At 34.4% G+C, this 16,052-nt stretch overlaps 1 protein-coding gene and 1 long non-coding RNA gene across 4 annotated transcripts in view; one reads left to right on the top strand and one right to left on the bottom strand.

Annotated features, from left to right (window-relative positions):
- Positions 1–166: 166 nt before the first annotated feature.
- LOC6576284 (sodium/potassium-transporting ATPase subunit beta-1) lies at positions 167–12,023 on the bottom strand. 3 transcript variants are annotated; one of them, XM_044009045.1, is made up of 5 exons: positions 11,937–12,023; positions 11,379–11,879; positions 989–1,246; positions 655–914; positions 167–503 (listed from the first exon to the last, which is right to left on the bottom strand). In XM_044009045.1, the coding sequence occupies exons 2-5, from the start codon at positions 11,509–11,511 to the stop codon at positions 225–227; spliced, it is 930 nt and encodes a 309-aa protein (XP_043864980.1). In that variant the 5' UTR covers positions 11,512–11,879; positions 11,937–12,023; the 3' UTR covers positions 167–224. The 3 variants fall into 3 exon arrangements, with proteins under 3 accessions (XP_043864980.1, XP_002002275.1, XP_032585282.1); XM_002002239.4 differs by having other exon boundaries at positions 11,379–11,595; positions 11,780–12,012; XM_032729391.2 differs by having other exon boundaries at positions 11,379–12,012.
- An 88-nt stretch (positions 12,024–12,111) lies between these two features.
- LOC116803985 overlaps positions 12,112–16,052 on the top strand; it is a 35,581-nt gene continuing 31,640 nt past the window's right edge. The window contains exon 1 of the long non-coding RNA XR_004364025.2: positions 12,112–12,501. This is a non-coding gene — a long non-coding RNA (uncharacterized LOC116803985). The remainder of the gene's footprint in view (positions 12,502–16,052) is intronic.

The following is a 16,052-nucleotide window of genomic DNA, read 5'->3' as shown; positions in this document are numbered from 1 at the left end:
TTGCTTTGTTATTAACGAACGTCGATATTATTTTCCCTTTCTTTTTCTTTATACTTCATATAAATATATACAATGCATTTACAAATTTGAACGCTCTAAGATAATTAGCTTGATTTTGTTGTTGTTGTTAGTTGGTCTCGAATTTCTTCACTAAGTTTTTGTTTTGTTTTTTTTTTTTTTTTTGCTCTTTAATAGCAATCACGCAAGGGGTTCTTCTCGTTGGTTTAGTCGATCAACAGCTGGAAGGTAACCGAACCCATGCGATCGCGTAAGCTACCGCTATAGATGATATTTTTAGCCCATGCCCGACATTCCACGTCCAACATGGTGCCCAATGGCGGAGACTTGATTTGCACAGCAACAATGGGGCTCAAATAGCCAGGCTGATTGAGGTAGGGATAGTAATAGATGGGGAAACCTTGTCTGGGATAATAGCTGATATTCTGGAAATTCTCCTTATCCTTGCCCAAGTGTCCATTGCATGAGACCCAGATTTGTTGACGCTGTAAAGTTTAAAATGAATCAATCAATAATTGCATTGTTCAAACCTTCAATCATTCATTCTCTGCCTGTCGATAAGTCATTTAGTCACTCAGTAATTTCAATTACTTAGCACATGCACACGAATATCCTTATTTATAGATAGAGCATTACCTCCTCAGCAGCCGTATTATTGATGACATTTACAAGATTGGAGGGCATGTCGTTGATGGGGCTTTCGTAGACTTCTGGCATCCATCCAAAAATCTTGTTTAGCTTCAGAAAGATGCAGGGTTCGGCCGTCTTATAGCCATAGCTATTTGCCGATGAGCACGGTCCAAAGCTCTCAATATTCACGACGCAAACATCGTTCGGATTGTGGGTTTGCTTGAAATCGCAATGTTTCATCTGACGACCCTCAGTGTGATTATAATCTATATAGAAGAGCAGCATATGCATATGTATATGCATATTGATATTCATAACCAAAAGTGAACATTTCACTCACCCTTTAAGAAATCATCTATCAATTCAATCCAATAATCGCTCTCTGCCGGCTTCTTTATATCGAATCCAATCACCGAGCCACGTTCAGTCTGTTCGCTCAGTGGTCGAAAGCCCAGGCCGGGATTGGTGCCAATGAGGGATTGGTCCAGCTGCCATTTGGGCTGGTGATTGTCCACAGTGGACAACATGCCCTGCATGCATATGGTAAACAATATGGCGAGGACGATATAAAATATCGAATAGAACAAGAAAAGTTGACCTGGAAGAGTAAAAAATTTAGGAAATTAATAAAAACCTTAAATAAAAATATTTTAATATGACCGATAGATCGGTATTCACTAAATTGATTTTAACTGATCTTCGCATTCAGTTATTAATTTTACATTTATAGTTCATCTGTTAAAAATTGATAGAGAAATCAAATATTTCTACCAAAAATAGAAAATTAATCGATAACAATTAGACTGAATAATCGATCAATATTGAAAATAGCTTTAATTGCAAGTTGCAACACTTTGTTGCCATTGTTAATGCTGTTGTTGTTGTTGTTTATGAATTCTTTATACGAGGGCGTTACGTTCCTGCTGTGGCATCGTTGACAACCGGATAGAAACCGCAGCAAATGCAGCAATTACAATAAAAACAACAAACAGAGAGGAAGAAGAACAACAAATAGAACCAACTACTGACCACAAAGGCGTATACATAGATACATACGTATATATATATATATGTATATGTATGTGGTAGTATATAGGGTCTTTGTATATAAGTATTATTCGATTGTGTTTACGATTATTTCAATGTCAATAGCATTGACGACTCGCCAGCTCGTATCCAGTTTTTGCTCGTTTTCTTCAATCGCATTGAATGGATGCCCAACCCGTACTCGTAGCCCCAATACCTGCCGCTGACCCAACCCCATCGTTTGTCAACTGCATAAATAACGCAACGTCGGCAACAACCTAAAGAGTGAGGCTCGCGTTGCGAATTCCCAAAACACACAAATTAATCGTATGAATGAATATTGAATACAATGTCGAGTACAGCAGGCAACAAAAACTGGAAACGGGAAGAAAAACAAAAAACGTTCAGTAAAAAATCGAAAAGCATCTATCAGTAAGTAATCAATGTCAGCAAACGACTTTCCATATTGGATAGCTAAGTTGATTTGTATTGAGTTGCGGCCACCTCTGGCCTGGTCTAGTTCATTAAATTTATATACATGGGGATCTAATAGGGTATAAAGGGTATCATCCTAGAATATGTTTCGACTACCATCTTACAGAGTGTCCATTGGCAATAGGTCTGATTAGATCTATCAATATGTACATAAATGTCTCTGTATGAACTCTAGTTTTGGTGTCGCCTAACGATATATTAGAATATCTATACTTATAAATTTAGTCTAACTAGTTGAACAATTGCTAAATATATATTTATATATTTTATTTTAATTTATCAATTTGCTTTAATTATTTTGTTATATGATATACAACGACTTTATTACTTAGGCAATAATTTACCTAGCTGCATCGATGTACTCTACTTTTATGATATTAACTTTAGCTATCGATATTTAAAAGTATTATTATTCAAATGGCTTTAGGAGTATTTTGGATACAATGTTGTTGGATTTACAATTTTGGTATCCAATAAATTTTCTCTATTTATACGTGGAATATTAGATATACAGATATTAGATATACAGAGATCCATTCACGTTAGATTTGTTAGACTATGAATGCTTGGAATCGATACTTATCGATTTTCCTCAATTATAGAATGTAAAGTATCTAAGCATGCCAGCTTTATGCAACCTCTTTCAACTTATCGACAGCACATATTCCCTATACTTGAGGTATCTGTCAGTCAATCAGTCTTCTCCTTTTGCTGTTACCAAGCAGCACCAAAAGGAAAAAGAAGAATGAATTGCTTTCAAGTACAAGGAAATAAGTTTGGCAATGACCACACGGGGTTGGCAGTTGGCCCAGACGCCTGTGCCGCTGGTCTATGACGCCAGTCAGTTATTCCGGCTTTCTGTCAGACTGTCTCTCTCTCACTACGTCCAGAACACGTCGACTAGGGCGCCTGCAGCGCGTGCGTTACCAATATCAAGGCGTATGTACTGCGATTAGAAGCCAGCCAACATTCTTATGTCTTCAGCAATGTTCAATTACATGCACACACACCAACACACAGACACACACATGTATCTATATATAAGATATAAATACTTGACCCTAGTCTATGACTGTAATCGATAAATTTACTTCGAGCAACTTGAATATGGCTCAAACAATTACTTATGTATGTAGTTCAATATGATGGATAGCCAAACTGTATATGTCATATATGTATATATCAATAAAAAATACATATATGTATATGAATATACATCTAATACATACATATGTAATATAGTAAATGCCATTGCTATCTTTATCTGGCCTTGATTCGGATCATTCTGGTGTGCAGTTAGCTCGAGCTCCCTTGGTGGTCAAAGCACATCAAAATGTTTGTCATGCTTGTTGTAGTTTTTTCACAATTTAGTTTTTCCCCATTTGCCGCTGACATTTACATAAAACTGTCTTCAAATTGGCTGGCCCAAAGGAAATTACTGTACGCTCAATTAGCTAGCTGGGCCATTGTCCCCCACGTGGAGTTTGAGCTAGTTTAAAAGGTTACGATTGGGTAAACTATAAAGAAGCTAATTGGGATTCGATAAAGATTGAATAATTAACTTAAATTTAGCTATATATAGTAGTAATATAAGTAGACATAGAAGCTCAGTTATACAGCTTATGTTAATGCCTTCATGCTGATGATATCAGGGAATCCTTCAAATCTTCTCTTGACTTTTTGCTAATGACTGAATTGAGTTGCGTAGGGTCAAGTAAGGGTCAAGTTGTAAAAAGTCTTATATCATTATTTTTCATATTCCGCTTCTAGACCTCAATTGGATTTAGGGTAGCTGAACTCTTTGCGGATCGTAATAATAATTTTAAGACTTTTGGCATTTGCTGCTTGTTTCTAGTTGATCTATTTTCGTACCTGCCAGAGAGACAGCGAGAGAGGGAGAGAGAAAGGGGATGAGAGTGAGAGCAAGTGCGAGAGCGAGAGATGGATGTGTCGAATGAAATATATTTCAAGGCAAGCTGCCAAATGAGTGGCATTATAGAAACGGGCCAAAAAGCTGTTCTATATGCGATATTTGACGCATACGAATGTAAATTGAAAAGCAGAGCAAATTATTATTACGAACGAAAAACTGAAAGAAAACAGACATTGGCTCTCACTCTCGCCTTGAGAAGAATCTATGTTATGTATGAGCTAGGGCAAATGTTATAAGAGCAAATTAATTTTGAATAGAATAGGAAGTGATTTGGGTATTTATGTAAATGCTGCATAAAACCAAACGTTAAAATTATGTTCCTTTTAAGATTGTATAGCTAGGGAATGTATCGTATATATAAAATATTTGTAGATATTTTAGATCTTCATAGCTATATATACACATCTATAGCTTTACTAGATTCCACCAATGCCAATTTATATAAAAGTGACAGATAGAGTGAGAGCTATTAGCTAGACAATATAGTTAACTATCATATAAAAAATATACACATAATAATATAAAGTTAAGTTTTTATCGTACTTTATATATGTCATATTTTATACTTATTTCATAATTCATATATTCATTAAAAATCCCTAATATATTAAAAACCTACATTTAATTTTCTGATACATACGTATATAATGATCGTTCTGCGGATAAAAAATTTTCTCTAGAAATCAATTTGCTTTTCTCTTGGATAAACTGAAAAGGCAATTAAATTTTGTTTATATGTTCGTTTTTATCTGGCCAAAGAAAAGGCGATTTCAACCAGTTGTATTCAGTTAGCATTAGTATAAGGCACATAAAAAGTGCGTATAGCACATGTATGACTTGACCCTCTTCTCTCTGTCTCTCTCTCTGCCTCCCCCGCTTCCTAAAGAGCAACTTTACATATAGAAGTCCAGTAAGTACAGTTGGGTTCATAACAGTAAACACGATTCGTCTGAAACCTTGTTTATGGCTCGAATGCAATGGCCAACTTGAACAAAGGAAGTTGGGGTAGGTGTAGGAGTAGGGGAAGACAGGGGACACATTGCTTTGAATAGAGATTGTGCAACCAGACGACAAGTTTTAATAATAACACTCAAGCTGCACTGGTCGCTGGCGATGCGGTAAACAAACTTAAAGAGCCCGTGACCTATATAGAACAGTTGAGCACCTCCAACCAACCCCTAAACGCCCCACACACCCCTACGACTCGCCCCACCCTCTATTTTGACACGTTCGCATGTCCAGTTGCTCGACATCTGAGCGCCTCAACCAAGGCCAAATAATGTTAATAATTCAGCTGACCGCTGAACGCACATATGGCTCAAAAAAGCTAAGCACAGTGGAGACTCGTTAAAACGCACCAGGCTAATAATGTAAAATAATTTATTTATTATTCCATATAGTTAACTGAACTTTGCAAAATGTTAGATTTGTCTCTACGAGAAGGTTGTTCCTAACCTAAAGTGTTTACTGTATTTGTTTAATGTTGTCGCTACCTTTGACTAAATGTGCGATTTCGCACCATTTGTCGGGGAACTCCCAGTTGGTTAGACCCATCGACTAGATAAATGTGGGAATGGTGTTTGCGCCATGAACTTGTTTACTAAATGATAGTTGCTAAATATATACATTTCGTTTTTATGTACATACATATATAGTGTGATTCGAGTTAGATTCGAATCGGTCAGTCAGCATTTAATGAGCTTTACTAAATTTTATGGGTGTCGGAAAATTCGAGGCATATAATCAACAAATTATTAAATATACATATATCGTGAAACGTTAAAGTACTTACAAATTGATTACTATTGTTAGACCCTGAGTCTTCGATAATTAGTATTTTTTAATGAAAATCCGATTTGGCAGGCATAATCCGTTCTAGGGTCGTATAGCACTAGAGTCGTATAGAAGTTCTACGCTCTTATCTTGTTATTCTCTATTTAAAAAAGTTTCTCAATGTCAGTCCAAACTGAACCAATGTCGTCGCAACGAAACCCGTTTCTAATTGTATTACATTTAGCATTTGCTTATTAAATCGCCTAAGCTAAAACTTGCTCCAGACCCAGAATTCGCTTTTATTTGCATGTGTAGAGGTGAGCGTTGAGTGCTGCCTCTTAGTTGACCCCATACTCAAAGGCGGCTTCACTTGAATTTACTTGATTTATGTGCCTCTGGCACGATGACTCTCAAGTTGAGGAGAACAGAAGAGCTATGAAGTGATGAGTGGAGGAGGGGGGCAGGGGGTGAACAGAGCAGCGAAGTTAAGCAACAGTTGTTCCGGCTCACTTCTATTGCTCCCAACTCCTGTGCGTATGTCATCATCATAATCATTAGAGCAGTTACCTCCGTCTCTCTCTCTTTCTTTCCCTCTCTCTTTCATGATAGACAAACATTTATGTGCCAATTTAATCGAGGTTTGGGCCAGCAATGTTCTTAGGTCCACCCTCAAGGCGTTCCAAATAGCGCGCGTCGCATTGGCGCCTATTTTGTTATGGTCTCCACACTCGCAAATCCCCCGTCCCAACCACCAGCTCCCTTCCCTCCACTCCCATACCAGCTCGCACGCCTGGCATGGCCAAATCCTTCGTGTGCTTAGCCAAGGCACACCCTTTGCCCATGCGTCATCCGCGTCTGTTTTCATTTCTAAGTACTTGCAGGACGTCCCACCTCTACCTCTCTCTCTCTCTTTCTCTCTCTCTGTCTATAGAGGGGCGTATATGTATGCCTATGGCATACTTAAGCGAATTAATTTCACATATTATCCCTGTTGGCCACTTTCCGGTTGAATGGCCAAACGTTTGTCAATCTATTTAACTAAGCCCCAAACAATTGGCCAAGTTTTTGGGCCAATTTTGTTACTTTTGTTTTTGAATTAGATAAAGTTTTGTTCGGCATTTTTAGGTTCTATGGAAATCTAATAAAAACTTGAACAGTTTTAACAGTTTATTCAACGATTCTTTTAATTTTTATTTGATTTTTATTTGAAGCATATGTGCTATTAGACTTTTTCATTTTTTAGCTGAAAGGAATTCGATTTAATGCAGGTTTTATATATGTTATTATCATATATTGGAATTCATATTGGGGAAACAAAAATATTTCTTTTTCATAATTATACTTAAACAGATTATGACTAAAATATTTAAGTATGTATAAAAAATAGATATATAGATGTTGTCCTTATTCCAAACCCAGCACTATATAAGCTATTATCTGAATATAATATATGGAATATAAAAATTAAAAGTTAAAAGCTTTGAGCACATTGGCGAATTTTCCAGTGTGTTAGTTGGACAAGAAACAATCTAAGCGATAAATCGAGTATTAACAGGGTCGGGAAATCGACCACAAACCCACACACGCACACATAGATAGTGTGTATGGTGGTGTGTGTGTTGCATCTCGCAACATCTAAATGAGTTGTCGACTGAACTGAACGCAAGGGTGCGAGGTCGGTCGCTGTGGCTTAAAATCAAATTAAGGGGAGCGAAGGGCAATGGAATGACCCTCGAGACCGCATGCAGTAATTAGCCGATAAAACTGGTTTTGGCCAGAACTTGAATTGACATACAGGTGTTGCCAACTGTTCTTCATGCTACTGCTCTAGTTGTTGTTGTTGTTGTATTTGTCGCTGTTGCAAATGCTGCACTAAAAAAAGAGGAAGAGCGCCAAAACAACAAAAAGATTTAAATAAAAAAAAATGCAGCACAAACAAACTTTTGAAACAAAATGCAAACTAAAAAAAATTAATTTATGAAATTTTTAAATGTTATGTTTGTTTGTGCAGCATTTTTCATTTATTCACTAAATTCTTGTGCCAAGTCAACTACTTATAGAAGACTTATTTCGATAGATATTTATATTTTTAATGTATTTTATAAGCCATTTAGTTCTATCTAGATGTTTTGTTTTATATTTTTGTAGAAATTGACATTATACAAAAAAAAATTTAAAAGTTCAATTTTAATTACATGCTTAATTCAAACTACCCAACTAATTTTATATAATTAATAAATTTCTGCTTAGAGCTAAACAAACACAATAAAACCGATATACCCCATATACTCCACCATAGAAGAGTAAACTATAATAAATGCTGGCAACAGCATTTGTAATGAAAGCATTTCCAGCAATTTTTAAAAAGCCGATGAACCGGTTTGATACCATCTATCACATGGTTTATAAGAAAAAAAAAAAAAAAAAAAAAAAAAAGAATTAATCGAAAAACCAAACTGTAGCATTTGTTAATGTGTTTTGATTTTTTATTTCTTTTATGTTTGTTTGCGCCGTTTCAGGTTTTTTTTTTCAGCGAGTATTTGTTCTAATCATGACACAGATATTACTGAATAGTTAGATAGATTCAATGTTGTCTATAGATTAGCGAATTTAGTGTTTCTTGTTTTGTATTACATCCGCTAGTTACGTAACACGAATTTAATGAAAAGAGTGAGATTTTTAATTTAGTTTAAGCTACTTATAAAGCTACTATATATATATATATATATATATATATATATATATATATATATATATATATATATATATATATATATATATATATATATATGAATGTCCTACAATCCAGTCTGCAGCGATTTAGATTTATTAAATTCGGCTCTACATTGAATCAGAAAGTCAATTATTTAATAGACTCGACCGGAGCACATATTAATAATTATTTTTTAATTTTTCCAGAAAAAAAGACAAAAGTAAACTCAAATTGAAGCCATGAAATAGATTTAATGATAGAGAAAACCGAAAGATACGAAGAGTGTGTAGCATGAGTTGACAATGTGCAGGTAATGCTATATATTGTATATGACGGTATACCAGAGACAGCTGTGTCTTTGTCAAAGGGGTTTTCGATAAGGGCTGGGCCTAGCATTTGGCCTGTCAGAGTATCCAATACGAATTATTATTCACTCTTGTAATATTAAATTGATTGAACTTTAAATTGGTTTATAAATTAAATAAATTAAATATTTATTTGCTTAAACTCAAAGCGCATTTATTACTAATATCAGTTAAGAACTTGTGAGGTATTACTACATAGTATTACGAACTAAATTCATAAATAAATAAATAATTTCAATACACGATTAGAAACTAAATTCATGAATAAATAATTGCAGGGAGGCAATAATTCATTTTAATATACAATAAATAGAATCGTATTATTTAAAAAATTATACAAAAAATTATAATACATTTAAATGTATATAAATAATTAATAATATAATATAAATAAAAAACTATCCATTTTGTAAAATATATGGGAATTCAAATTATTAAGATTTATATATTTTAAATAATTTTCACTATATTTTTATTCATGTTTCCATTTTTATATAGTTTTTATATATTTGTATAGCTGATTTTCGCTTGGATAACATTTTGGGCGTAAAATTTACAAAATATTCTCTACATAATTTATATAGATAGATTCTGATATATTTGTATAGTTTATCATATGTATGTGCTAAGAGAAAAGAAGACACTGAGAGAGTGGGAAACCTTGAATTAGTTTGCAGAACTTTTTACAATAACAAAATGTGATGCCTCATTCAAGTACAGCATTAAATAGATAATGAGGCGCCGATTCTTACGCGCTCAATATCATATTTGTTCTCTCTATCTCTCTCTATTTGTTCTCTATTTCTCTATAGTTAGAAACATGCGTCCGTGTTTTTGCTGGCATTACAGTTTTTATCTTTTTCATTTTTTTTTTTTTTTTTTTGACCAAAAGTCAAAATTTTTGTTTTGCTTTCGTGAGCACAAATAGATATATAATTATATATTCGCATATATATTTACATACATATGTATAGGTATATAGAGCTTTAGAGCATTGGCAATTTAAATATTTATAAGTATTTTTAATAAAAGTGTAGACATGTACGTCACTAATAATGTTAATGAATTCATATAGAATTTGTATTTTATTTTAGTTTTTGAGCTTTGAGGCAATGGAATATGAAAGAAAATTACATAGACTTCAAGAATTTATTTATGCAATATTATATTTGATTTGTAAGTGAGATAGGGGAGGAGTTTGAAGTTACATAAAAAATAATAATACAAATTTACTAAGTTTTTAGGGGAGAAGTAGAAGTTTCAAATAATAATTTATTAAAATTTAATATGGTACCTGACATTTGTTCATTAGCACTGACAGAGTTTTATTATTATCCATTATATATTACCATTTTTTTATTTTATTTTTTTTTTTCAAATATGAATCACTTTCTTAAGCAATTAACAATATTGTTGTATGAGTAATCAGTGAATGTTAATAAATGAAATCTTTTATGAAGAAATTTTTGCCTTGAATTATGTTTCATCACTTATATATGTAGAAATAAAAAAATAAAATAATATTATTTTAAAATTAAATTTTCATTTGCTTATAATTTACTTATGTACATATGTTATATATATATTGCTTAATTGAGTAAAATAATTTTATTTCATTTACGCCGCTAGAAACTAATGAAAACCGCAAATCAAGAAAGTGTGCGTATGTATGCCGACATGTATGTACGTGTACGTATACATCTATAATATATTATGCATCTTAATTAATTTGCTTGTCACAAACAATATATACATATGTATATACCATATAAATTTTATCTAGTTTCGAGTTTTATCTGCTCGTAAGAGTTCTACATATGGCAATGACATCTAAAGCCTGTTTTGCATTTCATGCGCTCAAATAACTACAAACAGGGAGAGAGAGAGAGAGAGAGAATGATAGTGAGAGAGAGAGGAAAGAGAGAGACTAATAAGTTGCAGCTGATAAGCGAGTTTTATATTTTATTTGCACTCATTTTCGAATGACCGAAACATGTACATGTATATGCGTGTGTGCATACAGCATATGTAAATATATGTAAGCATTTTACTCATTTGATTCTTTCGCCTTTTCTTCTTTGTGACTTGGCATTCGATTAACGTAGGGCCAATCTACGTAATCCCATAATAAACTCTGAGAGAGCGAGCTGACAAGAGAGTGGGTTAAGGCTAGGCTCTTTGATAAGCTCGCTATGCATCTGATGCTGTTAAATGGAGATGAAGAGAGTCGAAAGGAGAAGGCAAGGAGAGCGGTTGTACTCTGTCCTTCGGCAAAATTTCACGCAAAGCTCAGCTTTCAGAATTAGTCGAGTGTGTGTGCCGAGAGAGGGCGCTGCGCTTCAGTTGAACTCCGAGTATATTATACGTATTTCTCTTGCAATCTTTTTTGGTTAACAAATTTTGTATAATTTATTGATTCACTTACCCCAACTTTTGCTGGTGCGACCAAAAATAGCGCCATTGCTTGGATCGTAGATCATCTCCGAGATGGTTTGCTTCTTAGCCGGTTGCGGGAATTGATTTTCGTATATTTCATTTTTACCGTTGTTCTTCGACATTGCTTGGCGCTCTTTTCCTTATTTTACTTTTCGTGTGTTTTTGTTTTACGAATTCGAATAGTTATTACAAATCGTGAGTGTACGCTGTGAATTTTATTTATAAATATATGTATATATATATAAATATAAATGTGTATTTATTCACGTATTTTGATTGCGCTTGCTATTTGTTGCTCACGTGGATGGTGGACGGGGTACGTAAGAATTTGAATACAAATATTTTTGCCGTAATGTTTAAACAACACACTTTAGGTACCTATATACATACGTATGCTTTCTGATTATTCGCTTCAGGAATCAGCACGTAATGTTAATTTTTTAATGTTGCTTATTTTTTTGTTTTGGGTAATTTGTTATTCCAATATTTGCTGTAATGATAATTCAATGTAATGTTAACGCGCGCACACAGACACACACATACACACAAATAAAATACAGCTAACTGTTTGCCACTCGATTCACGTTGCGTGCTGCGTGTTGCGCTCTCGGCGAAAGATCACCAACTGAACCACAAAATGTGGTGGCCAAACCGACATCGACATCGACAGCGACAGCAGCGTCGACAGCTCGGTCTTCAGTTACTGCGCTGCTCAACACGCACACTTGCAGCGCTCGCCTCTCAGTCAACACACACACAAGTGCAGCGAAAGCTACATGTATGCGATACGAGTATTCGAGTATTCAAGCATTCGCGTACAGACAGCTGTTGAACGCTTTTGACAGCAACAAGGAAAAACAAAACAAAAACAACTAAGCCGCCAAAACAGAAAGCTTCTATATATTGGGGAGGAGTGGGTGGTGCAGGCGTCATCCGAAATTTGTGTTATGATGGCTGCTTTTGCTAGTACTGCGAACGCCTCGCGCAATCTGTCTCTCTCTCTCTCTCTCTCTCTCTCTCTGTCTCATGCTTTGTGACTATGCGAACGGACTGTCTGCAGACAGTGGCCAGACAGCTGGGTGGCAGGGTGAATTACAGGAGCGCTGCAGCGGGTAAGTGAACACATTATACTACTGATTTAAATAAATATATAATATTAAAATATATAAATATATATTAGTAATTTACATAAATATATTTTATTAAACAATATTTATATATGATGAAACTGAAATGAAGTTTGAAATTGTGTTATGAAGTAACACAATTACTTTACTTAAATGTCATCTGCGTTTAACGTGCGAATCCTTCCGGACTCTAAAAGTATAGTTCTGGCCGAATCTTCATTGTCTTAACTACGCCCCTGTTTCTCTCTAATGCATAACTGTTGCTTCTCAAATATAAGTGTATTAAAATAAAGCACGCAGAGTGCTGTGGCAATGCATATAAATTAAGCTCTGCTCTCTTTTTGCACTCTCCTATTTTTCAATAGTCACTAACACATTAACATGTGCGGAGAGTACATTGCCTTTTCGTATGCTCAGCTAGGCGCTCCACACTCTCCACATAGCTTGATTTCTATCTTTGTTTTAGTTCGTCTGTTTGTATATGTAGGTGTGTGCGTGTTTTTTTCTTTCGTCTTTTCTGGGAGCGCCAACATTGTGTTTTGTTGTGTTTTTATGTCAAAACACATTTTTGGGAGCATTTTCGTTTATCGTAAACATGTGTTTGTGTGTGTGCGTACGTGTATAAGCTTTTGTGTTTGCTTTATTATGCTTCGGTGTACATAAAGAACAAAACATAAATGCGAAAATGAAAAACATTCTTTATGTGCGTGCACCCTCAAAAATTGCCCTTTTTGTTGTTGCTATTATTTGCATCAAGGGCTTTTGTATTAGTCATCGGGTCATGTGAAAAGCCGTTACTAAGTGTCAAAGCAATTTTGAATTATTAATTCGCATAAACGAGCATTTCCGAGTGTAACTCGAGTTCAACTCTCGAGCGTTGTCATTGCAAATAAGTATATGACTCCGCCAACACAACCCCAACACATTCCCGCAGTTGGCTGTTGCCCTTGGGGCACGCCCTCCTAGAGAACTCCCACAATCTGATTGCCTTTTGTGGATGTACGTATGTGTGTAGATGCGCTGCAGTCTTTCAATCTTTGCGCTTCATTGTTGTAATCATCATAAATTTATTAAATTATACTTGACAGCGCTTTATACCACCCTCATGCCCCACAAATGACGGGTATCTCATTAGAGGCGCTTAGCAACTCATTGGCGACAGCTATAAAGAAGCATTCTCTCTTCGCTTTTATAAGGAGTTCATATATTGTACAAGTAGCACTGGGTAGATTGTTCAGATTAGATAAAAACGAATCACTTAAATGAGTAGAAAAATGGTTAGGTTTTTGATGAAATTAGACTTAAAGGGAATATTCTAATAAATTAAAATATATTTACATATTTGATGTATATGTATTATATCTATGGGTATCTGTATCTGCATCTGCATCTGTATCTGTATCTGTATCTATGTCTGCATACGTATCTGTATATGTATTTGAATCTCAGCTTGTATCTGATGTACCGAAATCTGAATTCCACTCTTTATTTCATGGGCACAGGGTATCCAAACAGGAACCTGCCAGCATTTATGGCATATGCGCAACAAGAGAAGAAACTGAATGCTTAAAGGGCAAGTGGCAGGGAAAGGCTATTGTGAAACAGCCAAGACTTAGAGCAGTCTTCAGAAATTTGCTCACTTTCAATAGATTTCAGTGCAAGCACATGTAAAGCCCTGTGCTCTGAGATCAAGTTAAAACTGGCTTGTGGTCACAGCATACTTGCTGAGCATCAATTCATAATCTGTCATAAAGAATTGCCTTGTTCAGGCTCAACTTCGACTTGAGCTCGACTTTGACTTAAGTAAATCAAAAATTAAAAAAAAAAATAAATAAAAATAAAAATAAAATAGAAGCACTGAGTTGGAATACTCGGGAATCGTAACGTGAGCTTTGTGAAATCTAACAAACGAAAGAGAAATAAAACCGGTTTATCTTGTTCGAACTGAAACTGTTGTGATTTTTCCAGTAGCAGAGGCATTCTTATCGATGGGATGATGCTTCCTCATTAAAGCGAAGTTTTTTGATTTTTCCTCTGTAAAAAAGATTTTTATTTTCGCTATACGCTCGTTGTGTACTTTGTTGATTTGCAGTCAGCCAAGCGGCTGTATATTAGCTAATTAGCTGCCAATTAGTACAGTCTAGCGATCTGATCGCAAAATATGTAGCTTTGCTATGTACTGAATACAGCAAGCTGTGACTTGAGCTTAAGATGAGCTTAAAATATCAGAAGAAGAAAGCTAATTTGAGTTCTTTGCATCTTTATAAATCACGTGCTACAATTTCTTTTAGATTTCTATGTAATTTTATATAAAATAATACAAATTTTAGATAATTTCGATTTCTGCTCTGAAATTGTAATTTATTTTATGAAAGAAAGATTTCTGCTCAAACCTCTGATGACGATAATCGCAATCAAAATTAATTTTGTATACAAAATACGTTATTTACTTTGACACCATTATCGGATAGCAATCTGTGTATTGCCTTGATTCCAGAAATAACCTGTTACCATGAGTGGTATATTTCAAGTGCCACAATTTAGCTCAGCTGCTTCAATTTTAACACCTAAGTATTGATTATGTGAAGAAACATATCGGACAATGTAGCAGAACCAGTAGATCAAATCAATTTAGATCATACGAATATGAATAACAAAAATACCTACGGTTGTAGAAAAATATGAAGTAGGCTTGTATTAGCTGAGATCGACTAACAGGTAAACAGTAAATGGTAATAACAAATGAAGTATTTTAAAATATAGAAATATAGTGTATGACGAATTTGTAGACTTTATACAAATTGTTCAAGCTACCCACTAAAACTGAAAACGCTATTGAAATATGATTGGAAAATAAATAAATATATCATTAATAAGTAACGGGATTTCTTATAATGAGTTGCAGTGACGCAATTGAAAAAATCAAGTCTGATAACATATCTATATGGAATATATATGTATATATGTGTATATTACATACATATGGCGAACTGGCGTATCGATCTTATTTTGGTTCACTCTGCTGACGAGAAACGCAAGTGACTGAACAGATTTGTGATTATTATCTGGGTTACGAGTACTATTGCTATTGTCGTATTCTCTATCTTATCTAAAAGCAGAATGTGACTACGCAACAGTGCGACAACAATTAAGGTTTATATAACTCAAATAACGGCATATGACTAAAATTGTGAGTGCTCCTCTACCAAATCATTATCAAGAGAGATATCTGCTTTATGGAATATTTACTTGAATACTTCGTAGACGAAATTAATAAAATGTGATGAATTTTAATGCTAATTCTTCAGGTAAAGCTTACTCACCTAATCGATATAGATTTCGATACTTCTTTATTTAAATTTGTATAAGCTAAACAAATAAATAGCTAAAAAACTTGATCATTATAATCGATAAAAATATCGTATATCTAATCTTACATTTTAACTCTTATATCTCATATTTCCAATCCAATAATAGTCGAATATCAACTATTGTACGTAAAATGACATATGACAACTATCTATATATTATAATTT

This window comes from Drosophila mojavensis, unplaced genomic scaffold (genome assembly GCF_018153725.1).
Source record: "Drosophila mojavensis isolate 15081-1352.22 unplaced genomic scaffold, ASM1815372v1 contig_36, whole genome shotgun sequence".
Lineage (NCBI taxonomy): Eukaryota > Metazoa > Arthropoda > Insecta > Diptera > Drosophilidae > Drosophila > Drosophila mojavensis.
The sequence above is the reverse complement of the archived record's forward strand: the minus strand, read 5'-3'. Positions and strand labels throughout refer to the sequence as shown.

Excerpts from the sequence above, each read along its gene's own strand:
- LOC6576284 (XM_044009045.1), bottom strand. The coding sequence starts at position 11,511 with ATGTCGAAGAACAACGGTAAAAATGAAATATACGAAAATCAATTCCCG. Across the intron at positions 915-988 it reads GATAGATGATTTCTTAAAGG|ATTATAATCACACTGAGGGT; the intron begins GTGAGTGAAATG and ends TCTTCTATATAG. Across the intron at positions 504-654 it reads ATAATACGGCTGCTGAGGAG|CGTCAACAAATCTGGGTCTC; the intron begins GTAATGCTCTAT and ends TAAACTTTACAG.